The 27,400-nt window shown below is 41.5% G+C and overlaps 1 protein-coding gene and 1 pseudogene across 21 annotated transcripts in view; one reads left to right on the top strand and one right to left on the bottom strand.

Annotated features, from left to right (window-relative positions):
* Positions 1–27,400, top strand: part of FARS2 (phenylalanyl-tRNA synthetase 2, mitochondrial) — a 524,433-nt gene that overhangs the window by 366,205 nt on the left and 130,828 nt on the right. For 17 of the 21 annotated variants that reach the window (XM_063632667.1, XM_063632663.1, XM_055263664.2 and 14 more), the window contains one exon: positions 6,460–6,611. In XM_063632667.1, coding sequence (XP_063488737.1) covers positions 6,460–6,611 — 152 coding nt within the window. Of the gene's footprint in view, positions 1–6,459; positions 6,612–12,375; positions 14,014–27,400 lie in introns of those variants that run through there. The other 4 variants (XM_063632671.1, XM_063632670.1, XM_063632672.1 and 1 more) reach the window with 4 other exon arrangements.
* On the bottom strand, positions 1,530–3,458 carry LOC129473306 (heterogeneous nuclear ribonucleoprotein A1-like; annotated as a pseudogene).

Below are 27,400 nucleotides of genomic sequence, written 5' to 3'. Positions count from 1 at the left end.
CCAACAAAGAGGTGGAATACAAGAAAAAAATATGGCATTTAAAAATATTTTAACTTAAAATTAGCTGTTGAGTTAATTTACTGTTTTTCCTGTGATTTTGTTTAGAAGATGAAGCTCTAGACAAGAATAACCAGGAAGAGGGGGCTGCTAGGGAAAATGAAGCTTCCTGTCTTTTTTAGGAGCTGAATAGAGACACTAAATAACTTTGTATTTGGAACAATTTATTAAAGGATAATATGTATGTGTGGGTGTGTATATATATATATTTCTTAAAGAAGAGAAATACAAGTTACTCTTTACACCAGAGGGAAAATATTAGAATATTTTGAAAATCAAGCAATCCAATAGGTGGCAGAAAAGGAGAAAATGTATGAAAAGAGGAAGACTGGTTAGCAGAAAACACAAATGAAGATGGTAGAAATAAAATATATTGATAATCACAGTGAATATAAATAGATTAAAGTGACCTGTTAAAAATCTGAAGCCACTCAGTCATCATGACCTTGTTCCAACATCTCAAGCAGGAAGGAAGGGTCAAAAAGCTGTCCTCACTGAGGTCTGATGCTTTAGTCTCCACAGAATTGCCACAACATCTCATTGGTGAAGCTGGGTCATGCCCCCTCTTCGCCTGGCCAATGGTGTAAATAACCATGACTCGCTTATACTGGTCTTGATTAACAAGTCATGACTTTCATTCCCTGAGACTGAGGAGGGACCTTTCCCAGAGATAAAGTGGGAGACTTTATTATCTTTTTATTGGAAACTGATGGATCAAGAAAATCAAGCAGATAAAAGAAAGGATATAGAAGATTTGAATAATACAATAAAGAAGTGTGACCACACCAGAATGAGAGGTAATATACCTTACAAACACCCCAAGAACATTGATTATATTGCTACTTTTTACTTGGGCATGTATTTTTTTTTTTTTTTTTTTAGTTTCCAAATATATGAATTTTGTGACTTTTAACGAATATCTTTTTATTGTGAACTTCAAATTTAATTGCATTGATGTCGGAAAACTTAGTATTACTCATTCTTGGAACTTTGTTGTAACTTGCTTTTTAACCTCAAATATAAGGATATTGTTTCAAGACCGTTGGAAGTCGCCGCAGGGCGATAAATGTAAGGGTAAGAAGAGAGTGTTACAGGAGTGTTTAGCATCAGTTTGCGCATGTCCAAGTCATATGCCTAGTAGGAAAACTTTAAATTTGGGATCACACATTTTTGCCTACGCCATTTCTATTCATTAGGTTCATAGCTATTTCTTGTTTACTGCCTTGGTTAGACCTGTGGTGAGACAGAGCACTGCTGATGGTGGGTACCTAGTCATCAGTTTAAGTTTTCTGTTTTGAGTGAAATATCCATTTAATCAAAGTTTCCAAGTTCATTGTTATTAGATCGTTCAAAATATTCACCTATGACTTTTAAAGTCTCTACTATATCTGTAGTTTTTTTTTTTTGAGAATTAAATCGTTTATTGATTACACATGATAATGAATGATACACAAACTTCATTCCCATCTATAATTTTATCTGGTAGCAGATTCAATTTAGATATATTGCATAGGATGGGCCAACAATCATTTTTATAACCAATAATTCCATGATTTTGCTTGGGTAATCACTTTTAATGGTGAACTTCAGATGGCAACAGTAACCATCAGTTCACCTACACCAAGGTTTCTGAAGACAATGGCTTCTCCACCCAAGCAGGTTGTATATAAACTCCAAATAGAATCTGGCATCACCCTGAAGGAATTCTAACTTCACACTCTTGGGGGAAATTTACCAAGATGGCTTCAGAGTAGCCTAACTTTACACAGCACATTAAAAAAAAAAAAAAGACATTTATTCAGTATCACAATCAGACTATTAACATTTAGCAATCAACAGCATGGGTGTCAAAAAAAAAAAAAATCTGTGTTAAAACCCTTTGTTGGAATGCTTTACACTTTCCACAGAACAGAAACTAAAATAACCTGTTATACAGTTAGTCACAAATACAGTCCTCAATTTTTTTGCCCATACACATGAGTATTTGTCTAAAACATGTCTTCTTTGTAGCAGCTAGGCCCTGCCACCACTGTGCTTAGTTGAGTTCACAAATCCGTGGTAACCTGTAGCTTCCCTGACACTTCTCTGGCTCTCCTCTCCTGCTAAGCTTTGTTTCCTAATTAAAATCTTCTGCCACTGCCTCAGCTACTGCTGCTACTGGAACCGCCCTAGCCACCTTCGTTTCATGGTTTGGCAAAGTATTGGCCTCCACCACCATAGGGACCATAGCTTCTGCCTCCAAAGTTTCCTCCCTTCATGGGTCCAAAATTTGAAGACTGATTGTTGTAATTGCCAAAATCATTGTAGCTTCCACCACCTCCAAAATTGCTTCCATCATTACTAAATCCATTATAGCCATCCGCACTGCCACCATATCCACCACCACCACGGCTGCCACCAAAACCATCATGACCACTGAAGTTTCCTTCATGACCAAAGTTGTCATTCCCACCCAAACCACCTCCACGACCATCATGACCACCAAAGTTTCCAGAGCCACTTTGCCTCTTTGGTTGAAAGAAGCACTCACCATCTCTTGCTTTGACAGGGCTTTCCTAACTTCACAGTTGTGGCCATTCACAGGATGGCATTTCTGAACGACAGTCTTATCCACGGAGTCATGGTCGTCAAAGGTTACAAAGGCAAAACCCCTTTTCCTGCCACTGCCTTGGTCAGTCATGATTTCAGTCACTTCAATTTTTCCAAACTGTTCAAAGTAATCTCTTAGGTGATGTTCTTCAGTGTCTTCTTTAATGCCACCAACAAATACCTTTTTCACAGTTAAGTGGGCACCTGGTGTTTGAGAATCTTCTCTTGAGACAGCTCTCTTTGGTTCCACAGTTCTTCCATCCACCTTGTGTGGCCTTGCATTCATGGCTGCTTCCACCTTCTCCACAGTGGCATATGTGACAAACCCAAAGCCCCTGGAGCAATTGGTGTTTGGATCTCTCATTACCACACAGTCCAGGAGCGTTCCCCATTGCTCAAAATGGCTCCTCAGGCTCTCATTGGTTGTTTCTAAGCTCAGCCCTCCAATGAAGAGCTTCCTCAGCTGTTTGGGCTCTTTAGGAGACTCTGACTTAGGCAGGACAGCAGGGAGAAGAGAGGCTTTAATGATGCTTCTTTGGTGGCGTCCACGAGCAGAAAGTAGCAAGCTGACAAACGTATCTCATATCTGTAGTTTTGATGCCCTTTTCAATTATTTAAAAAAAAAATTATAAAGAGGATCAACAAAAGAACACATCAATGCAGTCAGCTGTCTGTATGTGGGGGTTTCACATCTGTGGATTCAGCCAATCGTAGGTCAAAAATATTTTGGGGAAAACAATTTAAAAATACAACAATGAAAAATAATAAAAATTTAAAAATACAATATAACAGCTACTCACATAACGTTTACATTGTATTAGGTATTATGAGTAATCTAGAGATGATTTAAAGTATACCAGAGGATGTGCATAGGTTATATGCAAATACTACACCATTTTATATAAGGGACCTGAGGATTTTGGTAGCTGTGTGGGCCCTGGAATCAATCCCCCTCAGATACTGAGGGACGACTATATGCAGTTATCTGATAAAACTAGTAAAATAGTCATCCTTCTGTTAAGAAAAGAAATAAAACACGAATAATGTTGTATGTAATTGAAGGTCCCTTTGGATTCTAAAATTCCACGATTCTATGGTTGTGGGTTGCCAAGTTCCTACCAGGTGGCTTTGCCTGTCCAGCTTCAGCCTCTTTGCCATTCCACATGGTTGCTAAACCCTAGGACAATCCAGGGATGCAGGCAAGGCTCTGTGTCTCACCCACGTGGTATGTCCATTAGCTCATGCAGTTACAAGAGAAAACACAGCTGAATGCATTGACTGTAATGTAGTCATTGCTCACAGCAGGCGGCTCTGTAATGTACTCCTCTAGGCTCTAGAATACCTACAATGTAACAGGGACTGTGCACAATAAAGAGATCCCAGAGGTGGAAACAGAGATGCACGCCCCACCCTCAAAAATGGCAACCTCTCAGGAAGACGGCCATGAAGTAAGTAAGTACACAGTGAGGATGAAAAGTACTGTGCAGGAGAAGGATAGGGTGCAGTAACGGGATTGATGGAGTCTGTGAGGATACCAAGTGAACAGGGTAGCTGAGGGCCAGAAGTGAGATAGGGAGGGTGGGAAATTGTATGTGGAGAAAGCCACTTAGTGTGTTTAAGAAACCCAGTAGGGGCCGGGCGCGGTGGCTCACGCCTGTAATCCCAGCACTTTGGGAGGCCGAGGTGGGCGGATCATGAGGTCAGGAGATCGAGACCATCCTGGCTAACATGGTGAAACCCCGTCTCTACTAAAAATACAAAAAATTAGCCGGGCATGGTGGCGGGCGCCTGTAGTCCCAGCTACTCGGGAGGCTGAGGCAGGAGAATGGCGTGAACCCGGGAGGCGGAGCTTGCAGTGAGCCGAGATCGCGCCACTGCACTCCAGCCTGGGGGACAGAGCGGGACTCCATCTCAAAAAAAAAAAAAAAAAAAAAAGAAACCCAGTAGGCTGGGCTGGCCTGAACCTAGAGAACATCAGAAAGACGTAGAAGCTTTTAGGAATTGGAGGCTTTCTCCTGGGGCAGTGGGGAGCCACCGAATGGTTTTTACCGCCAGCGCTGGTTAAGCACCTGAAAGAAAGCCCACATCTCAGTAACCATGATCTATAGTTAGCCGCTTATTTCCCAGACAAAATTCTATTTCTCCCGTTCAAAAAAGCAAAGGCCACTAGTAGGTATCCCATGTCCGATACCTACCTATTAGTGGATTAAATGCTTTCTTGTCCGTTAAACCATTAAACTTTTTATATTTTTTAGCTTGAAATAGGCTCGCAATACAATAAGCTGTCTGGGTTTTTCTTTTAAACTGCATGGATTTTAAACTGTATTTACCACAATGTGTGTTTTAATAACGTCTTGGGGTCTGTGTTCTGGGTGCCTGCATTATTATCATATTGACTGTTGTCCATGAATTGCTGACACATGTTTCATTGGGACACCTTCTGCCATTTCTCTGTCACCATGTCTCGCATCAGAACTCAGTAAGTATGGTACCTCAGCTTGGATTAATTGAAGAGGAAATTCCATGCTAATTCTTGGCAATCTCAGCCTCTTCTCTCCCTAAATTTCCATTTTCCATAAGGAACAAAAGGGTATTGTCAAAAGGAGAAACAACCTGCGTAACCACCAAACTCCTGTCATCTATTGTTACATTAACCCATGGGTCATTTATCACAGCATTGTGACTTTAGGAGAGAGAAAACAGAATGCTTCTCAGGAACCAACATATTTTGTCAACAGCACCTGGATGCTAACTTTATCGTGTTTGTATGAAATGTGTGTTCTAAACTGATGCATTTGTTTGATAACTTTATTGATATTTCAAGTTGAATAATCATTTATGTTTGAGCATTTAGTTCTTCAGATATTTTGCCATTTAAAAGCTTTATACTTTCTCTGATGAATGATTCACCAAAGGGTTTATAGCAATGTCAGGCTTGGCATACATTAGTTGGTAAATTTGCCCTTCTAAAAGATGTTTGAATTTAGCAGATATTCCCTTAGGTTTTCATAGTTATGTAACGAAACTTTTTTTATTGCAGCAGTAACTTATAGACCAAAACATACACACATACACACATGTATCTATGTATAATTTTGATGTATATATGTGAGAGCTATATGTTTAGTTGTGATATATATATATATATGTGCATGTGTGTGAAAGCAATAAACTTCTAAACATATCTAATTTTAAATCTCTGTCCTATATAATGGTGAACTACTGAGCTAATAAGCTGGAAAAAATGGAATAAAGTGGGGGAAATGGACATTTATGTTTATCACATCCTTAAAGGCATAATTTGAAAAATAATTCCCCAAGTGACTACTTATCAACCCAATCCTTTATTTTAGTAATTAGAAATACTAACAAATAATGACATTACTAATTGAAATATCAATTTTGATAAGCTCTTATTTCTCTACTAAAATGGCTTTCTGAAAGTATCGCAAGAAGTTAATGAATTGCATGTTAGTTAAATTTGAACTTTTCTCCTCTAGTATTCAAATGGGAAAAACTGAAATACAATACATTCAAATTTCTTTGTACTAAGTTGAACGTTAATGGCAGTATAAATATAACATATGGTACAGTTACACATGAATGTGATAAGAATCTGTAATATTCATAATGGAATTTGCTAATTTTGAATATTGATTTATCTTTTAAGTTCATTTTGTTCTGCAAATTTAGATGCTGAAATGATGTTTTACTAGCATTTCCTAATTAGTCAAGTGCAACTTTTTATGAAAAATTTAAATATTCTTGTTCAACTAACAAGTTCATGTATCTTTTCTCCTCTTGTTTTGTTAGCCTCTTAGCAAATATCCGGCTGTGATAAATGATATTTCATTCTGGTTGCCCTCTGAGAATTACACAGAAAATGATTTCTATGACTTAGTCCGAACAATTGGAGGAGACCTGGTGGAAAAGGTTGATCTCATAGACAAGTTTGTACATCCAAAGTAAGTGAAAAGCTTTCTGATTTTACCCTTGACTATCTCTGTGTGATAACTGTCATATGGAAGCATATCATAAAATTTGCTGAAACCCAATGTATCTGAGACAAAATGTCTTCTGAATTTGTAGTGAACGTATAGCTTATCAGGAAACTCTTTGATATCAGTCCTCTCTGAAAATCTTTCCAAGACGCATTTTCCATCTTTCCTGCCTTAGTAAAGAAAATAGATGAAACAGAATCTTTTAAAAGTCCTGCAGCTTTTCAGTATTGTTTTTGGAAGTGACTTCTTACCTTGGCATGTTCCAGGTGCAGAGGAAATGAGGCAGAAAGAGCAGTTTGTGGAGTAGAAGCTGTTTTGATAGTCCCTCAGCAAATATTTATTAAGCACTTACCACACACCAAGATCTATATTACATCCTAGGAATTAAATGTGTTCCAAACAGACTTCGCTCTGCCTTCTTGGAACTTACAGTCTTGTGAGAGAGGCAGACATTAAATACATAATTATGAAAGCGTGCTATTATGAGGGAAAAATGCATTGGGTGTCATCAAAAAACCAATTTCATCTGGGGAGTCAGGGCAGGCCGCTTTGAGACATGGAAGCTGAGAACAGAAGGATGATGGGCAGTGAAGAAAGAAGACGGAGCATCCCAGATAGCACACGGGAGTCCTGGGGGGGAAAAGGGCACATGAGATGCAGAAGGCAGCCAAGAACATGGCAGCTCGAGGAACGAGGGGGAGGCTGTGTAAAGTGGTGATTGTTGGGTAGTGATGTCTTTCCAAGGCTAGGTGGGGCCAGAACCTGCAAGATCTGAGACTTGGAATTTTACCCGAATTGTAGTGGGAAGCTATAGAAGGATAGGAGCAGAGAGATAAGTGACGTGATTTGATTTGCATTTCTGACTAATCACCTTTCAATGGTCCCCTTTGGCTCCTAGCTGTTAGAGAAGAAACGGTCACCAAATCCTGTCTAACTCACACCTCCATTTTCCCTTCCCCTCCTGATTGTTCCAGGTGTGTCATATCTACGTTGTCAGGGCTCCTGGCTCCCACATTCTATCCTGTCATTCAGACTCCCACCTGTTTCCTTCTTTGTCTCTTAAAGCATTCATTCTCTAGATAAAGATGTTCAGTGTTCACTGCCAATTCTTTTGCCTCACTTTCCCCAGTCATCTAAATAACTGAAGTGCATCATCTAGAATTGCTCAGAAACTTGTGGAAACAATAGTCCCTGAGCTCTTGCATGTTCAAAACTGTTTATCTGTTTACACTTGAATAACAGTTTGGTTGGAAGTAAAATCTTGGCTTGGTCTTTCTTCTAGGGAGGATCTCGTAAGTGCTGCTCGATTGTCCTCTCAAGTTTAATTTCATATAAAGAAATCTGGTGCCATACTTGATCTTTTTGCTTTTTGTTTTAAAGGATTCCTTCTTTATCTTTCAAGTTTAATAACTTTATCAGGCTCCACCTCAGTTTTGATCTTTTCTCCCTAGTATATATCATTGTGTTTCAGAGATCGGATTGGACTCTTATTTATTTTAGGAAAATTTTCTTGAATTATATATTTAGGGATTTGTTCTGATCCATTGTTCTGTTCTGTTTCATTCTTCAGGGATCCAGTTATGCATAAGTAGGCTCTCCTTTGTCTGACTTCTGTACCTATTATTTTCTTTCTAATGTTTTAGGATTCTTATTTCCGCTTCATTTGGTATGCTTTCCTCACTGTTATCTTCTCTGTCCCTTACTGTGTTTCCTTCTCTTTTCTCCCTTGTGTACCTTCCATCTGTAGTTACTTTGCTTTTCTGCCCATTCTGGGTTCTGCAAGCTCATATTTCAGCTCCCCCTGCTTTCTTGCCATCTCTTCTCTGAGTTATTTCTGCTTTCTGTCTTCCTTCATAGAGAAATTGCTTCACTACATTTTAAAAATTCATTGTAAAATATTTAGCCAGAAATTTCATATGCTCCAATGGCAACATTTTTCTGTGACTTTTCTGTTTCTCTGCCGTTGTCCTCTTTTTTCCCTCAATTCTTTTTTAATTGGTCCGTCAATGGTGTGCATAGGATCGCTTTTTTGCCGCTCATATTTGAATGCATTGGGTTTCCTGGACCAGCTATTTGCACAAGACTGGGGGGAGGTTGAGAGTTGGCATAGCAGGAAGGGGCTGGGATAGACATTCAACCTAACTTGTTTTCATGCTCTTAAGGCTTTATTTTTTCTCCAATGCCAAGAAACCAACTTTCTTTAAACATGACTCATCTCTTTGAATTTTTTGTATAGGTCTTCCTCCCACCCCAAATCTACACTTGTTAGAAACAGAAGAATTACCTTTGCTTACCCCATTATCAACACTTGGAGATAGAGACTTTACACTTCAGATTGTAACCCTTAGCTCTAAAAAAAAAAAAAAAAAAAACAACAACAACAACAACAAAAAACATGTTTTTGCTGGAGTTTTCTGAGATGTGCCACTCTGTGTATTTCTTCTCTTCACTTCCTCTCATTTGGCGTCTACTTGATTTCAGCTGCTGTTGGCAGCCTTTAAATGTATTTTGGAGCTTGCAGATGATATCTGTCTCCTAACTTTACAGAAAATAGAATGTATGGGGTAGTCTGGATCCCTGATGCTGTGGAATGCCAATTCAGCTCTGGACTTTTATGTGAGAAAGAAATTTCCAGGAGTTTCCATGTTGATACTGGAAGTCTAGTTATTTACATTTGAAGAGAAGGAAAAATATTGGAACAAGACTGATTGCTAAGTACTAATTGATATGCCAAATGCATGTGACTTGTAATTTTTTTCCCATTCTTTTTTAGTACAAGTTGAGTATCCCTTATCCAAAAAATGCTTGGGGCCAGAAGTGTTTCAGAGTTTGGATCTTCTCAGATGTTGGAATATTTGCATATATGTAATGAGATATCTTGGGGATGGGTCCCAAGTCTAAACACAAAATTTCTTTCGTATATATCTTATACATGTATCCTGAAGGTAATTTTATACAATATTTTTAATAATTTTGTGCATGAAGTAAAGTTTATGTATATTGAATAATCAGAAAGCTTCAGATTTTGGAGCAGTCTGGATTTTGGATCTTTAGATTAGAGATGCTCAACCTACAGAAAACTCTGGAATCAGGGATTTGGAATTCATTCTTAATTTTTGAGCTCACAGTCTCTTGCTTTCTGATATGGCCGTAGCTTCACCCTTGCCAGCGTCAAAAGTGAGATGAGTAGCCCTTTCGCACTGGAGGTTTTCAGAACCTACCAGGTTACAGAGAGATGCTAAAAACCTAGGAAGCTGAGAGAAATTTCTGTTGTGCTGGATGTGGGGGGTAGATGTCACTTGAGGAGGGGGTAAACATTGAATCTTTTTGATAATTTGGTAGTGTTCAAGGGGCATGCTGAGTGGGCATGCTAACTGGAAAGACTGCAGTGGGAGTAGGGTAGTGTTGGGGTCCTGTGGACCCAGGGACAGATCAGGCAGGCAGACACCCCATTAAAAAAAATCACTGAAAAAAATAAATAGTTTTCTAAAAAAATAGAGTATTAGAAATACTCTTAATGCAGGTATACACGCACAACCCCATACTGACTGCTACAAGGTGAACTTATTCAGTTCCTTCTGAAGGAGACAGTACTTTTGATTAGAAATTTGAAAACATTCCTCATTGGCACTGATCTTACAATATCTTAAATACATATTGTACAGATATTTAAAGACTGTTTTTTTGGAGCTATGCCAAAGGGCATGGCTGCCAAGGGTATGTGTCCCTTATTAGGAAATAAGGGGCTTGGTGATTGGAGTAAGGTTCCCGTGGCAGAGATTGCTAATTATCTCTCAATATCCAATTCCCCCTGCCCCTGTCCTTCCACCGGGTGCGATTTTTGTAATAACAAAAACCTGACTTTTTAGCTCAGCAATTTTCCACTCAACTAGAAGTCCATACTTCTAAATTTGGCCAATGATTTGTAAGTAGATGTATTTAGTGGTATTTCCAGAAGTTGCTTTAAAAGTTGAATTGAGGGTATTCTTTTTTCTTCCTGCCACTGCGTTGTGAATGTGATGGCTAGTATTCTGGCAGCCGTTTGGGGCCATGGTGCGAACTTGGCAATGGAGACTGTATGGAGTGGAGCAACAACATAGAAGAAACAGCCTGGGGCGTGAATCTGTGTCACTTCAGCCCTGGACTTCTAGCTGAGAGAGAGAAATACCTTGTTTAGGCCACTTATGTTTTAGATCTCATTATTGACAGCCAAAGCGAAACCTTGCTATTATAGTACTGGGAAATATACCTGAGGAAAAGGACACATTATTTAGTCATGATGGCTTACTGTGCAGTGATCCTCAATAAGTATCTAGGGCAAGGGTTGACCAGATTGTGAATATTTTTGACTTTGTGGGTCATAAGATTTCCCTCGTAACTACTCAAGTCTGCAAATGCAAAAGCAGTCACAGATAAAATATAAACAAATGAGCCTAGTTGTGTTCCAATGAAGCTTTGACTACAATATCAGACAGTGGAATGTGAATTTGGCCCATGGGCTGTAGGTTGCTAACCCTTGATTTGTGGGAGGGGGAGATATGAAGTTTTTTTTAAAGACTCTGACTCCCAAATTCCAAAACCCTCTACTAGGAGATCATCCTTCCTTGAGCAACCCGTGCCCGCCCTCCCATCTCCCCACCAAGTCCCTGACTACTTAGGTGATAGGAAGTGAATGGTCTCCTGACCTTGAACCTTGACCTCAAGATTTATTCCCTAAACACATAAATGAAATATAGCCTGATAGTGCAAAAGAGCGCCGACCCTTTCTTTGCCTAACATCAAAGCATGCTTAAGTGTGAGACGCGATAGGACTGAGTGAAAGACAAAGTCGTTGAACACGTTGCGTGTTATTTTCTGAACAAAAACAGATCCCAGGATGTTTCAGGGAGACATAAACTGCCGAAGAAGAGCCTAATTTCATAATATTAGACAAATGGAGAAATTTTTTCTTGATTACAAATAACAGCTTGTGCCCTGAAGGAGGATAGATGTTCAGGTTAGAAGAAAATGGCATTTTGTTCCAGCCAGTCATTTAGAACCTTCTCCCAGAGGATCTTTGCCACTTAATCTGTGGGCCACTTAATGTGCAGAAGAGTTCTTGTCGTTCTAAAATTTAGTGTAACAAAAAATAGAATGGTGATTACCTGTAGGGAAGGGAACCAGGTTGCCATGTCCCTTGACATCTTTGAAATATTGTACTATATGACGCATTGACTAAATGGGAAACTCGAGAAGGCAATCATGTATGTCAGTATATGAACTTGATATCCCCTCCAACACATTTGTAATATGAATACATTGATCATCTTCAGTCTCCAAATTCATGCACCTTAAGGAATTATAGTGTTGTTTTTTGTTTTATTCTGTGACACCAGTTGCTCAGAATATTTCTTAGCAAAATGGGGTATGAGGAAGAATGAAGAGTATCCCAGGGGAACTTAGCCATTGCCTTTAGCTGCCAACACTTCATTTGGAGATGCCAGCTGATTATTTATGAACTGTGGAGATGGACTGGAAGATAAAGTAGACCTTAATAGGTCAGATTTGGTCTGGGTTTAAGACAGACCTTTTTGAGAGTTAGAATTGAGGAGTAAAATTTTTTTTTCACTATCCCCTTCCTTTGACTGCAAGGAGGGGTTTGGTGGTGAAAAATGCCCCAGGTACCTGCAGCAAGGGCAGGTTTGAAAGGGTGGATTCACTGATGCTCCTAACCCGATTCTGCTCCTAGACTCACTCCTTGTTCCTGGGACTGCTGCTGGCCTGCCACTTCCTGCTCACAGTCACACATGGGGCTTCCTGAGTCTGTGCACTGTCAGTCAGAGCTGGGATGCTAGAGGTGAGCTCCTTCCTCAACCCCAGGTCACCAAAGGGACCTCTCAGTTCTCTTCATCCCTACTTGAACTTCCTCATGGTTATATTCCCTTCTGTGATCTGTCACTTGCCATTTTTTATAATTTGGCTTAAGTGGGTAGACTAGAACACTTGTGACCATGTCTGACAGAATTCTCAAGAGGGTCTTCACCCTGAGAGGCACCTTCTCGGTGTGGCTGGCCTGGCTTCCCAGTGTGCATGAGTCATGGACGTTGACCTGGTCAAAGCTCTTCCTCCTGCAGTACTGGAGCAGTGCATTCTCCTTCCAGTCTCCCTCTCTTCATTCTTTTTTCCATGTGTTCATTCATTTTCACTTTGTCGAATTACGCCCAATAAAAATGCCAATGCATAAAAATTTGAAAATAGAAAAGATGAGATTCACCCATCATCTAAACACCCTAACACAACAGCTCTTACACTTTTACATTTTCCCAATCATGGCTGTTTTCCATATGTGCACATCAGATGAGTTTTCGACCCTTACATAGAGAAGTTGGTATATGCTTTGCATTGTCATCCCTTGGTCTTGGGGAGGCTTTTTTAACCTCTGCACTACGATATTTTAGGCCCGGTAACTGTTTGTCCTGTGCATTATAAGATGTTTAGCAGAACCCCTGGCCTCTACTCACTAGATACCGTAACAACCTTCCTACCATGCGTGCACACAGACACACACACACACGCACACACATGACAATCAAAAATGTCTCCAGTGCCCCCTTGGTAGGCAAAATTGCCCCCAGTTTGAGAACCACTGGGATTTTCTTTAATGAAGAATGTCTTATGCTTCTTATAAAAAAAAAAGTTTCATAAAATTGTACTTCATTTTATGTTATGAGCGGTGGGGAGAAGAGATAGAACACATCACAGGAGGAGGTGTTCTAGTAGGGGCTCTTGTCCCAAGGAACAGAGAGACCCACTTGTTCAAATGTAGGACAAGCCGGACAAATTAACCAGGCTTTGGAAGGAGCAGGAACTGAGGCAGTTGAAGGGTCTGACCTTCACTCTTTCCATGGTATCACCACTTCCCTATTCCATTTCATTTTCTCACACTTATTCTGTCTCTCCCCACCTTCCCACCATGTCGTTTCTGCTCTTTTTTGTCTTATACAGAGTTCAGAATACCCCACCCGGCCCCGAGTCCACATGACCTTCACTGTTCAGCAATCAGCACCAACTTCAAGTCCCTTGCGTTATTCTGATGGTCTCAGCAAAGGGACCTGATTAGCCCAACTCAACTTTTCCTGCCAGATCAGAGGCAGCTGGTGGATGGCCTCCACTTGAGTCAGATGCCTGCCCAGGGTCTAATTAGCCACGTGGGTCAGGTGGACAGGCCTCCGGCCTTCTCCCATATGTCAGTAGGTTTACTGTTCTTACACATCCTTCTTTATTTTCTCTTTCACCTGAACTACGTAGCTTCTGATTTAGGCACCACCACTTCTAGACTTCCTTAAACTTCGTGCAAAGAGATGTGCCATAAATACATTTGCCAATTGATTCTTGAGTTCCTGTGCTGTGGAAAACATTGGGCTAATTGCTGTGGGGTCATAAGGGTATGGAGGCAAGATTCTGGGTTGTTTGTTTGTTTGTTTGTGTTTGTTTCTTGAGACAGGGCTTTGTTCTGTTGCCCAGGCTGGAGTGCAACTCCTAGGCTCAAGTGATCCTCCTACCTCAGTCTCCCAAGTAGCTAGGACTACAGGCATAGGCCACCATACTTGACTAACTGTTTTTTTTTTAATGGAGATGGAGGTCTTGCTTTGTTGCCCAGGCTGGTCTTGAACTCCTGGCCTCAAGCGATCCTCCCTCCTTGGCCTCCTAAAATGTTGGGATTAGAGGTGTGAACCACTACACCTGGCCAAGATCTCGGTTTTTATGGCGCTAAATAACATGCGAAAAGTGAAATAGCAATAAAAAGTATGATGTAACAAGGCTGGTTAAGCCTAATGAATGGCCTTCCCAGTTTCTTGCACGTAATTAACACTCAGGAAACTTTGATTGACTTGAAATGGAAGGTACCCATCATCCAGGGCTGTAGATTCAGAGGAAAGAGGCCTTCAGTCTGGGAAAGTTTACTAAGGAAACAATAGCAAGCTGTGTATGTCTGTCTCCCTTCTAATCCCTTATGAATGAGATGTACACAGTCCCAACTCTAGTTAATGTGTGTGAACTACCTGTCATAGAAACTCAGCTTCCATAAACTGTTGCCAGGATAGACCCACTCATGGTGGGTACTTGAAGACAAAGGGGATTTATCTGAGGATACACCTGAATCCAAACTGGAAAGCTCTTCAGAACTGAGGGAAGGTCTAAGGGCCAGAGACCTTCAGCCTCTGGGTGCCTCTGGCTCTGTTTCTGTCCTTCCTTCTGCTGGCCAGTCTGTATCCTCTACTTCCCCACCATACACACATTAACATCTCTTCTCTTTCTACGTTACCTGCAGTCTTTTCTAGCCAGTCGGCTTCATTATCCAGTGCAAATTCTGGAGGGAAATAGCCTGACTGACTGAGCTAAACACCATCGTGCCTTTTGGGCAGATCCCCTTGCATCAGGCTGCCTCCTGGGGTGCTGGGCCACTTGCACATGGACCACTGTTGGGTTAAGAATCCATTGTCAATCTCACTAGGGGCCACTTATAAAACAGCCCAGTCCTACTCGCCAGAGCAGGAAGCCATTGGCAGAGCAATTTCAACCTGGAGGACCCATCAGATTTTTTATACCACCTTCCTCTTTCCCCGACCTACCACCAGTCAGCTCCATGTGTAGAACTCTGTGTAACCACCTTATTATTGGCTTATTCTTAGCTTTTATTCTCTATTTGCATTTAAACTTTTCTAGGCTATTCCACATGATGGAAACTCCTTAGAGGCCTGTGGAATAGTAACTGCTATGGTTTGAATGCTTGTGTTCCTCCAAAATTCATGTCGAACAGGAATCTCTATTGTGTTGGTATTAAGAAACGAGGCCTTTGGGAAATGATTAAGTCATGAGGGCTCTGCCCTCATGAATGGGATTCGTGCCCTTATAGAAGAGGCTTCAGAGAGCTGCCTGCTCCTTCCATCTCTTCCACCTTGGGGAGGACACTGTTCGTCCCTTTTGTCTTTGTCCCTCCACCATGTGAGGACGAATAAGAGGAGCCATCTATGAAGTGGAGAGAGACAGCCTCCGCCAGACACCAAATCTGCTTGCACCTTGATATTGGACTTCCCAGCCTCCAGAACTGTGAGAAATGCATTTCTATTAATTACTCAATCTAAGCTATTTTGTATAGTGGCAGGAACAGATTAAGACAATAGCTCATTTTCATCTTCCTGCAATGTTTATGTCAGTGGAGGGAGACTTACTACATAATGTTTGGTGGGTGATTAAAAAGTCCTTCTTCCTTCCTTAGAGGAACTGTTGTTCAATGACTGGAAATAGTTTATGGGAAGTAGAGTCAGTGTAGTTTAGTGGAAGAGCTCAGAATTTAGAATTGGAAGGCATGGGTGAGTCCTGACTTTTCACACCTTAGATGTGTGATATTGGGACTTTTCTGAGTCTTGGTTTCCTCATCTACCACCAGAAGTAATATCATCCATAAATGGTAGCTAGGAAAACTAGATGATACTATATATGTGAAATGCTTTGAAAATTACGACAGTTCCAAAAAACGAGTTAGCTATTAGAGTAAAAAACCAGTAAGTGTCATAGTCAATCTAACTTGTTCTTTAAAATAAAGAATAACATCAGTACAACGGGGAGCCTTGGACTTGGCAGCCAAATGCATATAACTGGGAAGTTGTGATAATGAAGGGAAACAGAATGAGACTTTGTATAAAACTGTCAATTTGGAAATGATGCATGTTATTCCTGCAATTTAAGGAGGAAATTTTTAATTAAAAAAATACTTTGTAGGCCGGGCATGGTGGCTCATGTGTGTAATCCCAGCACTTTCGGAGGCCAAGGCAGGTGGATCACGAGGTCAGGAGTTCGAGACCAGCCTGACCAATGTGGTGAAACCCCGTCTCTACTAAAAATACAAAAATTAGCCAGACGTGGTGGCGCGCACCTGTAATCCCAGCTACTCAGGAGGCTGAGGCAGGAGAATTACTTGAAGCCGGGAGGCGGAGGTTGCAGTGAGCTTAGATGATGCCACTGCACACCAGCCTGGGCGACAGAGCGAGACTGTGTCTCAAAAAAAAAAAGACTTTGTAAAGTGGCATCGACGCTGGTCAGCAGAGTTATATAGCCAGTCTGGGTGTTCTCTGGGTCCCGTGTTGGGAAAATGCTGTGGACAGTGGCAGATGAGATGACATTTCTGGTTTGCAAATCACATCCTGGTCTTATTCCTCTGGACAGAGCCAAATAAGTGCAGTTATCCGAACTTAAAGATAGCCTAGTGCTGAAAAGCCAATGACAGCTAATCTTGAGAGAGCCGTGGGTGCAGGGAGCTTGTCAGAAGTTGTGTCCCCTTGAAATTGACAGCATGCGGTACCAAGGAGATGGCCAGACGCTGCCAGGCCTCTTTAAAACTCTCCTGGCTGCTCCCTTTTCTTTTCCATTTTTATTGTAATGCTGGTGATGTGGGTATAAGAACTTTTGTTGTGGTGGTTCAGACAGCTGAAAAAGCAATTCTCACGAACTATTTGTAGCCTGGGTATCTGTTTTCCCCTTCTTCCTTTCTCTTTCCTCCTTCCCCAAGCTTTCTTTTAACAGCTTACGATGGGTGCATCTCATTCCCATCACATAGCAGCCCTGTTTGACACCAGCATTAGACGAATTAAATCACAGTTTGTTCAGTCCCCAAACACCTTGTTCCTCCTTGTTGCCCTGCACGTCACCATTTGCCTAAAGATTCTTCGGGATTCCCTTCAGTGCTGTCCTGGCTGGGACCCAGGAGTAGTGTCTCTGCAGAGAGAAGGGCAGAGGCAGAGAGACTGCTTGCTCAACAGCAGCTAGGCAGGGAGAGAAGCCAGGCGCTGAAGGAGCTGTGTCTTCAATGATCTGCTGTTGTAATGCACACCTTTGTGAAATCCTTTTTAACTTTCACTTAGCGGTTTTCAGCAAGTCCTTGGCTATTGTCTTCCTTTGGCATCCGGGGCACCTTTTTGTAGTGTAGCGATGGAACACTCTTTCCAAGATGAGGGATGAGAGTAACTCACATCCTTTGATGTTCCTTGTCCCACCCCCTCATGATTAGATTCAAGCAAGTTAAACACACACCAAGAGCAACCTGCGACATGATGTAAGTCACAGAATTGCTGGCAGGAATGGGGTAGGGTGGGGCAGCCCCGCCCCCTCATTTTGGGCAGTTATGAGTGAGACTCTGAATTGTTCGAGGTCTTTAAACTTGTTCCCTCCATTCACAAGATCACTTCCTTCTGGCTACCACCCAAATTCGATGTCCAGAGCCAGCCTGGGAGTCTGCCCTTCATCCCCGCCTAACTCACCATCCATCCACCTGTGTCTCCTGAGTTCTTCCCATCCCACACATGGCTCAGCCTTGAACGTACCATAGCTCCCACAGTTAATGATATTGTCTTGAAAAAGAAGAGATTTATGAATTTGGATACATCCTGGCCCCTTCAGAGGGACCATTATCTGAACTGTAGATCTTGGAGTTAGGTCACCAAAGACAGGCCTGTGATTTGTGAGAAAGTCTCAAGGATATGCAGGTAACACCTATTGGAGTCACGCTTCACCAATTCACATTTCTGAGCAGCACAGACGGGTCTGGCAGATTTGGGCCTCACGTTGCTGGTCTTCTCCAGGGCAAGAAACAAGCTGGGCCCCAGGATCACACAAGCAGGGCCACGACTGACACGGGGGTGCAGGCTGAGGCAGCTCCCATGTCTCTTGTGCTAATTCTTTTCTTTAATTTGCTCATAACTGAGGCTCGAGTAGTGGCCAGGAGGGTGAACCAAAGAAGGCAAGGGGCCAGCATAGACAGGGATGAGGTCAGCTCCAGGGGGAGGGACTGATGATGTGCACAGATGTCTGCCAGTGGTCCTAATGGCACCCAAGATCCTGGGTATCTGTCTTAGGAGGAATGTTTGGTAGAGAGGCAAGTGGCCAGTGGACACTGTGGACATGTGTGGTGGGGCAGACGTGTGGTTACAGAGAAATAAGGCTTAGGGGGACAGCAATCCAGTCACTGGCAGAGTGGAGTCCTAGGTAAGGCACAATTATAGAGGAATGTGGAGGCCACTTCCTGGCATGTGGGACTCTGCTGTTACAGCAGAATCATCAGCAAGGCTGCCTGCCTGCCCTGATGGTGAGCCACTGGCCAGGCTCCAGATGGCCTCTCCTGAGAGGTGGGACTGGGCTTGGAATTACAAGGCTGAATCTCAGATGCGCAGGTGGTGGGGATGGTTAAGTTAGAACATCCAGGCATCCAGCAGGTCATTACAGGGGCTTCAGCTGGTTTTTTGCTTTGTTTCTGTTTTGTTTAATAGTGTACAGCTTCTTAGTGATGTACATATTCATGTATAGTTTAGAGCCAGGGAAGGTGTTATCATGTTGGAATTTAATTGGGTGTCTAGTAAGGAAAAAGCAAGGTAGAATGTTCCATGACATTCACAGGAAGGAGATAATGCCTGAAGGAAGCCTAGTACAAATAAGGGAATCCCTGTTTTCTAGTGGGAACTACCTCAAGGAAAAGGCACTCATCAGACACGTAGGAAATGAGTTCTCGGACTCAGACATCCCCAGCCTGCGGGTCCAGATGAGGGAATGTAATAAGGTTCATACTCAGATGTCCCAAGTGCATCGCCACCTACCTGCTGTCATGGATCCCAGTATCCTGCAGAGCCCCCCAAAAGTATTTCTGTAGGTCCCAGGGCGTGTCCACAGCAAGCTAACTTCCACTGGACACGACAGTGACTCCCGTTGGGCCCCCAGGGGACACCACCGTTGAGGGTTTGGAGCCATCATGGTGTCCAGTGGTATTTCAGAGCTGTGACTTTCCCCACTGTCAACTTGTCACCTGGGACTTCAGCAACTCAGCTTTGAACCCCACCTTTCTACCAGCCTTGCACAGCCCCTCTCCCAAATCCTCCTTAGGCTTTCCTCTCCAGGTAAACCCATGCAAATAAAGGTTTGGAGATTTCACCTCAGACCTGATTAGATCTCAGTTTTGACTAAATTCTTTTCCATGGGAGCACAGTTCAGAAATGAGGACAAAATCAACAAAATTCCAGTTGCCTAATAATCTTTTGTGAACATAACTATAGTCATGCATCACTTAACGATGGGGATACATTCTGAGAAATTCATCATTAGATTTTGTTATGCAAGTATTATAGAGTATACTTACACAAACCTAGAAGGTGCAGCCTACTGCACACATAGGCTGTATAGGGTACTGTGTAGCCTATTGCTTCTAGGCCACAAACAAGCACAGCATGTTACTGTGTTGAATACTGTAGGCAGTTGGAACACAATGTTAAGTACAGTATCTGAACATATCCGAAGATACTTTATACAAGTGGCAGTGTAGTAGGTTTGTTTACACCACATCACCACAAATGCATGAGTAATGTGTTGCTCTGTGACTTTACATTGACGATAATGTCACTGGGTGATAGGTAGCTTTCAGCTCCACTATAATCTTATGGGGACATCATTGCATATGCAGTCTTTCTTTGACTGAAATGCCGTTGTGCAGTGCATGACTGTATTTTATAAGATGAGCCTAATCTGTGTTATACTTCTCGGGAATGAAGGCATACCCTGCAGTAGGTTTTGGATTCTGTGTTTGACAGATGTGGTGCTTTTCTTTGCTTTCACTTCCCCCTAAAGGAAATAACAGTAGTAAGATGAAGAAAGAGGAAACTAGTAGTGAAAATTAAGCAGGTGAAATATTTATATAATGGCAGCTGTGGTCTAGACATTTACACAGAATTTTACTAGAGTAATTGATTATCTCAGAATTCATTAAATATGCTCATTTCTCCTAGCACATTGCCTGTCCGGCAATGCACATGGCATACAATTTTTGAAATTCTGCAGTGATGATGGAATAAGCATTTCTAACCCATTTCTCTGTTATAGCAATTGCCACATTGCATGGTGTTTATACGTCTTTTCATCATTGCACTGAGTTACTATTAATTACTGGGTCTTTAGCTTTCTACTATATTTGGGATATGGAACAGAGTAAGTACTCAATACATATTTTTGATGAATTAATGATAAAGAAAAAGAAATTCCACCAACAATGTATGTTGTGTTATTTTTTCTCCAGATGTAACTGACCTAACTTGCTATACAGGCTGCAACTTAACCCCAGTTGGCAGTGTTTTCCAGCTAGATGACCAGAACTCTTTACTATCCATTATGATGACTTATTGAAAGGGAGAAACTGGCTGGGGTGGAGAATACTCCTTAGAAACAGAAGTTGGGTAAACAGTAAGTTGGGTCCTAAGTAAATTGCTGATTTAAAAATTATTTGGTGCAGGCCAAATATTCAGATAGGGAAAAGGAAAAAAGGAAAAAAAAGAAAAGTGCTTTTAACAAGGTTGGTCATATCCTATACGAAATATAGTTTTAAACTCTTTAGCTTCCAGGAGCAGAAAACTGTAGGAAGTATGTAAATTATTCATGGTTACCTGGGAAACCCTTTCTGACAGGAAGAGGGGAGATCACAGGGTTGGATAGAAATTCAAGGAGTCAAACTGTAATGTGTTTGTGTGTAAGTTTGCTTGTTTGTTTGCCACAGATGAGGAGCAGGGAAAATTTCTGAAGGAAGGTAACATGAAAGGAGGAAAAAAGCTTGTTTGTACAGGGAAGGCAGAGAAACTTCAGGTCTCTTGAAGGTGTAATTTCCAAACCACTGTGTCCCTAGACCATCCTATTTGGAGTGACAGCAATAGTGGACCTCTGGCCCGGGCTGTCAGAACCCCTTTCTAGAAGCAGCTTCTTCCCCCAAATGCATGGTCAGTAAGGGAGCCTCCATGTTGGCAGAGTGGGACTCCACGCTTTGGCCCCGTGGACAGATCTGAAGATGGGCACCCAGCAAAGCTGGGCAGGCGAGGCCTCTTCTCTGTAATGTTTGGACAGAAAACCAAAGGGCACTTGGGTTACTCCTCCAGCGGCTGAAGCTGTGAGTACCTAGGAACCATCCCTGGCCACGTTTCCCATCAAGGGGAGAATGTGGTGAACAGAGATGAGAGATGGAGGAAAGGTGCTGGTGTGCCTGAATCCCTGGTTCCCTGGTGTCCTGGCACCCAGCTGCATGCTGCCCTTTCCACAGCTTGGTTATCCAGGCCTTCCTCAGATTCCCTGAGCCGGTGGTAATTCTCCTGTTCTTTAAGCTGGTTTGATGTGCGTTGCCAGCACCTGAGATCAAATGAGTTCTAAAACACATGCAGTTGCAGACTTCAGGCACTGGAAGAGGACAAGAAGGAAGAGGTAAGAGGTTGAAGTGATCAACTTCCCTGTGAGAGAACTCTGGAGCACCACAGGGTTGAGGCTGAGGTGACCATTTCAGTATGAACTGAAAATGATTCTTTTCCTTATAGCTAGAACAGCTGAAAATCAGCACCATGTCAGGTTTTAACACATCCGTTCCAGGGATCACAGGATGTCCCATAAATGGGTTAAACACTTACCATGGGTGAGGCAGTTTGCCATCTGTGATATTTATGGTCTGAGATATAAAAATAACTTTTAAAAAATGAGTGCTTGTCCTCAAGAAGCTCACAGTCTGATAGGAGGTATCACATAGATAAATGTGATTCATTGTGAAAAAATTTCTTAAATTAGAAACGTGTCACCATGATTTCAAACAGGGGTAGCACCTTACTTTGCCTTATATACTCAAGAAATGTTTGCAGATTGTGGTTCAGCTGAGTCTTGAAAAACAAATAGGAATTTGATATGGAAGGGGCCTAGAAATTTCAGGTAGAATGTGTATGTCTATCTTTGTACATGTTGCCCACGTATGAAGACAGAACTGTGAGAGTGATTTAGTGTGAACAGAGTAATAGGGAGGATGGGAGAGGTGGGAAAATGAGGCTGGGGAGATGAGGGGCTAGATCCTAAAGCCTGTATTCCCTTATAAAAATGTGGGCTTTTCTGGTAGAAAATGTGGAGAGTCATTAAATAATTCTACTATGTGCAGTTTTTAAATGATTACCTATCTTAACTATGTTGGCCAAGGGTAAAGTTGGTGGTTGGAAAACAGGTCAAGGAAAATTTTAATAAATAGTCTGACTGAGAGGAGATGAGAGTCTGGGCTGAGTCAGTGCCGGGGGCCTTGTGGGGAGAAGCTGACAATATTAAAAAAAGACAGGAGCTCAAATCTATGAGAAAGGGGGCCAGTTCAAAGGAGAGATCGTGGGGATGAAGAAACCACATAACTCCCAGAGTCCTGACCTGTGTGGCCAAGAGTTTGGTTGTTGGAATGGAGATGAGAATTAAGTAGGGGCAGCAGTGCTTCGGTGGAGAAGATGATTTATTGACTTTTGGACTTCCTGAGTTTGAGGCAGGACACAAGGGAATGTTACCGTAAGAGCTCAGCAGAGAGAGGCCAGGATTGGAGTGTGTACTGCTCCTGACCACTGGAGCTCCAGACGTGACCTCAGTGCCTGGTGAATGTCTAGAACAGGCGAAGAGCAAGGTGAGGAAAGGACCCGAGGGAACACCAAGGTTTAAAGGATGCTGGAGAGAGTGAGTGAGGAACTAAGAAGGGAGACCCAAGAGGTGGAAGTCAAAGAGCAGAGGCTGGGAACGAAAGCCATTGGAAGGTACAGTCTCCTGCAGGAGTGAGACCGTAGTGTCGTCAGAAAACAAGCGCAGACCACATGGATTTGACAATGAGTAGTCTTCTAGTAGTCAGTTCAATGGTAGAAAAATACTTTGGATGATCATGTTTCTTTAAATATCCCCCCTGTTGTGCCTTTACTTGTATTTATTCCACAGGTGTTCATAACTAGAGAATACTTGATTTAATGGATTTATGCAGAGGGTTGGTGGGTTGGTGTCTCATGGAGCAAGCAGAACGTCCCGACTCTGGAAACCAGACCCGCCTCTTCATAGTTATGTGTCTGGTAATAGGCATTTGGAATAATACTGCAGAGAAGTTTCACATTGCTGTCATTTACCCGTTCTGATTTTCCATCCTCGTATAGCTCACTTGAAGGATGGGATAAGATGGCAGAAAGCTCTCCTGTCAGCCCTCTCTGAGAAGGGAGAATTACACAGACGTGATGATTGGCTATCAGAGTTCCCCAGCACTGGGGTGGCCCACTTAAGACAAGCCTCATTAAATTCTCTTCATCAAGTAAAGCCAGTGTGTCTAACTTAAGAAAGGATATAGCATGCAAATTAAGACCTGAAAATATGAATGGAGTCTGAGCGATGCTTTGATCAGCATTTCTTAATATGGCACATGGGGGAGAAAACTTCTTAAAGTTGCATTTACTTCCCTTCAGTTTTGTATGGCAGGAGAATCTGTTCACCTGCTACATAGAATTACCTCCTCCAAAGGAGAAACCCACTCCTTGGGAAGCAAAGTGCAATACAATACAAAGTATGCACAATTTGAAATTAGACCTGACCTCCACTCACCTCGCAAACTAAAAACAGCCTCCTCAAAATAAGAGAAAGCAAGCTGGGAAAGGAAGGTGTGAGGAACATATTGCTGGGAAAACAGATAAGAGTTGATTATACTTAGAATGTTTTTCAACCCAGATTGAATCAGTGAATACCTCTGCATGGAACGTCTTGGTTTTGGGATTCCTGCTGCAGGAGAATCTATTTAAATATGAATCCCAAATAAATTTATATCATGTCTGATACAGGAATAAATCTGGCAATATTAAACAGATCAAATTCTCAAGACAACTAGCCTGAATGGAAGCTATTCTTAGCATAGTTTAAGTAAAGGAGATCAATATAGATATTCAAGATGGAAAGATCCTAATAGGTAATAGAAAACCAAAATTCAAGGTCCCTCTAACCTTCTAAGCAGAGCTGTCTCAAGTGCTTCTCGAGAAACAAAGTTCTCTTAGAGAGTGTAGCCAGGGCCCTCTAAGGCAGGTGTGCCCCTGCATCCTGTCTGCGTGGAGTCCTTCTTCCATGACTGGAATTTTCTGGGATCTTGGATCCCATCTGCTCTACAGGCTGCTTCATTCAGCCAGTGGCGGGACCAAGTGGAGGTCTGAAATTGAACCCTATAACATGTGACCCGATTTATGCATTTTACATATTGTAATTATACTGTTTAACTATTTTAAATAATATTTTTACTTAAGTTTCATGCTTCTTGCAATAAAAGGAGAATTTTTTTTCCTTCTCAAGCTATAATGCAAAAATGTCAAGGCAGTTATTATACTCATAATTGCAAATTTGTTTAATTAAAATTATATTCAACTGTTCTGACACATTTTTAAGCAACTGTGAAAAATAGCTATTATGATCTGTTGGTATGCTTCCTTGAGTGGCTAATAATTTTGTTAGATGATGATTTAGTTCTTTTTCATCAGCAAATTTGAAAATTAAAGTTAGATAAAACTAGCCATAATTTCAAACTTTGTATTTGTTTATCAGTTGGGCTTTTGAATTATGTTTTAAAAATCACTTTTTCACCCTATGCCCCAATAAACATTCAGAAACTGTATCTGTTAAAATGTCCCATAGGTGTATTCTGTGGAAAAATAGATCCAAAAAATTCATAGCAGATGACAGGAGGAGAATCTCTTCACAGGTGGGACGTGCTCTACTGGTGTTTCACCTCTGAATCCGAGGTCTCAGATTCAAGAATATGCTACAAACCTATTTTAAGTTGTTCTCCATTCAGCTGCTGACACTCTAGAAGGGCCATTCCAAACTTTTTCTGGTGAGGTGGGAAGAGTGTTCTTTTTTCTTTTTTTTTTTAAATGAGGTGAAATTCACATGACATAAAGTTAGCCATTTTCAAGCAGGCAATTCAGTGGTACTTAATGTAACGACCACCACTATCTAGTTACAAAATATTTCCATTACCCAGAAGAAGCTGCATACCCATTTAGCCCACCCACCCTTCCTTCCTTCCTTCCCTTCGTCCTTTCTCTTCCCCCTTCTTCCTTCCTTCCTTCCTTCCTTCCCTCCCTCCCTCCCTCCCTCCCTCCCTCCCTCCTTCCTTCCTTCCTTCCTTCCTTCCTTCCTTCTTCCCCTTTCTTTCTCTTTCTTACCATCCTAATGGGTGAGAAATGGTGTCTCATCGTGGTTTCAATTTGCATTTCCCTGATGACTAAATGATGTTGAACATCTTTTAATGTGCTTTTCGGCCATTTATGTACTCCTTTGGTGAAGCATCTATTTAAGTCCTTTGCCCACTTTTCAATTGAGTTCTCTTTTTTTTTGTTCAGCTGTAAGAGTTCTTAATATATTCTGAACACTAGACCCTTATCATTCTAGACTTTTCATTGCCTCCTAACCTCTCGAAAGTGAAGAATTCTTTCCTTCCTTCCGTCCTTCCTTCCCTCCTTTTTTCCTTCCTTCCATCTTTTCTTCTTTTTTCTTTCCTTTCTTTGCTTCTTACATACTGAGAGTATTGGATTTTGTTATTAGAAGTAATGGGTTTTTATTTTAGAAAAGAAAGCTCTAAGGAGTAAAATTTAAATTCCCCATCATCCTACCACCCAGAGAGTTTGTTTTGTTTTAGAGACAAGATCTCACTATGTTGCCCAGGCTGGACTTGAACTCCTGAGCTCAAGGGATTCTCCTACCTCAACCTTCTGAGTAACAAGGACTACAGGTACATGCCACCATGCCTGGCTTTTTTGTGTGTGTGTGTGACAGAGTCTCGCTCTGTTGCCCAGGCTGGAGTGCAGTGGTGCGATCTCAGCTCACTGCAACCTCCGCCTCCCGGGTTCAAGTGATTCTTGTGCCTCAGCCTCCCAAGTAGCTGGGATTACAAACATGCGCTACCACACCCAGCTAATTTTTGTATTTTTAGTAGAGATGGGGTTTCACCATGTGGGCCAGGCTGGTCTTGAACTCAGGTGATGCACCCGCCTCAGCATCCCAAAGTGCTGGGATTACAGGTGTGAGCCACCACGTCCGGCACCTGGCTTACCAGAGATAAGTTTTATATCCTTTTTCTAGTCTTTTTAAAAAATGTGTAGGATAAACTTGCATACATATATACTAAGAAAATTCTGCCATTGTCATATACTATTTTAATATTTTAACCCTTTTTTACATGGCAAAATTATAGTTATTTGCATCTATTTATCAGAGCATTTGTTATGACTGGCAAAACAAAATATTTTCCTATATTTGCTAATCATTTGTATTCCTTTCTTAATTGTTCAAGTCTTTTTTTGCCCACTTTTTCTGTTGGCATTTTATAAATAGTAAAAATCTCTTATCAATGATTAGGTAATTATATACCCAAAGTAGTCCATTTTATCTCATATTTGTTACAGATTTTTCAAGTTGTTATCTGCCTTTTATTATCCTTCATCATATGTGGGGCATAAATTTATTTTATATTTTTTGTTTTGTCATATCCAACATTTTTTTCATTAATTTTTGTCCATTGCTTTTACATGCAAAAAGTTCTTATCCATCAAAAGATTATATAAATATTTACTTACATTTTCTCTTAAGTTGTTTATTATTAAACGTTTTTTTCTAGTTCCATCGGGAATTGTTATTAAGGTGTTGTGAGATGAGAGAATCAAACTTTTATTTTTCTAAACAGTTAACCAGCTTTCCTGATACCATTTATAGGATAGATAATTTACAGTAAGTGAATCTTTTACAAAAGATACAAAAGCAATTATTTTGCTCAATTTTTTAATTTTTATTTTTGAGACCGGGTCTCGCTGTCACCCAGGCTGGAGGGCAGTGGTATGATCACAGTTCACTGCAGCCTTGACCTTCCGGGCTCAAGCAAGCCTCCTGTCTCAACCTCC

Source organism: Symphalangus syndactylus, chromosome 23 (genome assembly GCF_028878055.3).
Source record: "Symphalangus syndactylus isolate Jambi chromosome 23, NHGRI_mSymSyn1-v2.1_pri, whole genome shotgun sequence".
Taxonomy (NCBI): Eukaryota; Metazoa; Chordata; class Mammalia; order Primates; family Hylobatidae; genus Symphalangus; species Symphalangus syndactylus.
The sequence above is the reverse complement of the archived record's forward strand: the minus strand, read 5'-3'. Positions and strand labels throughout refer to the sequence as shown.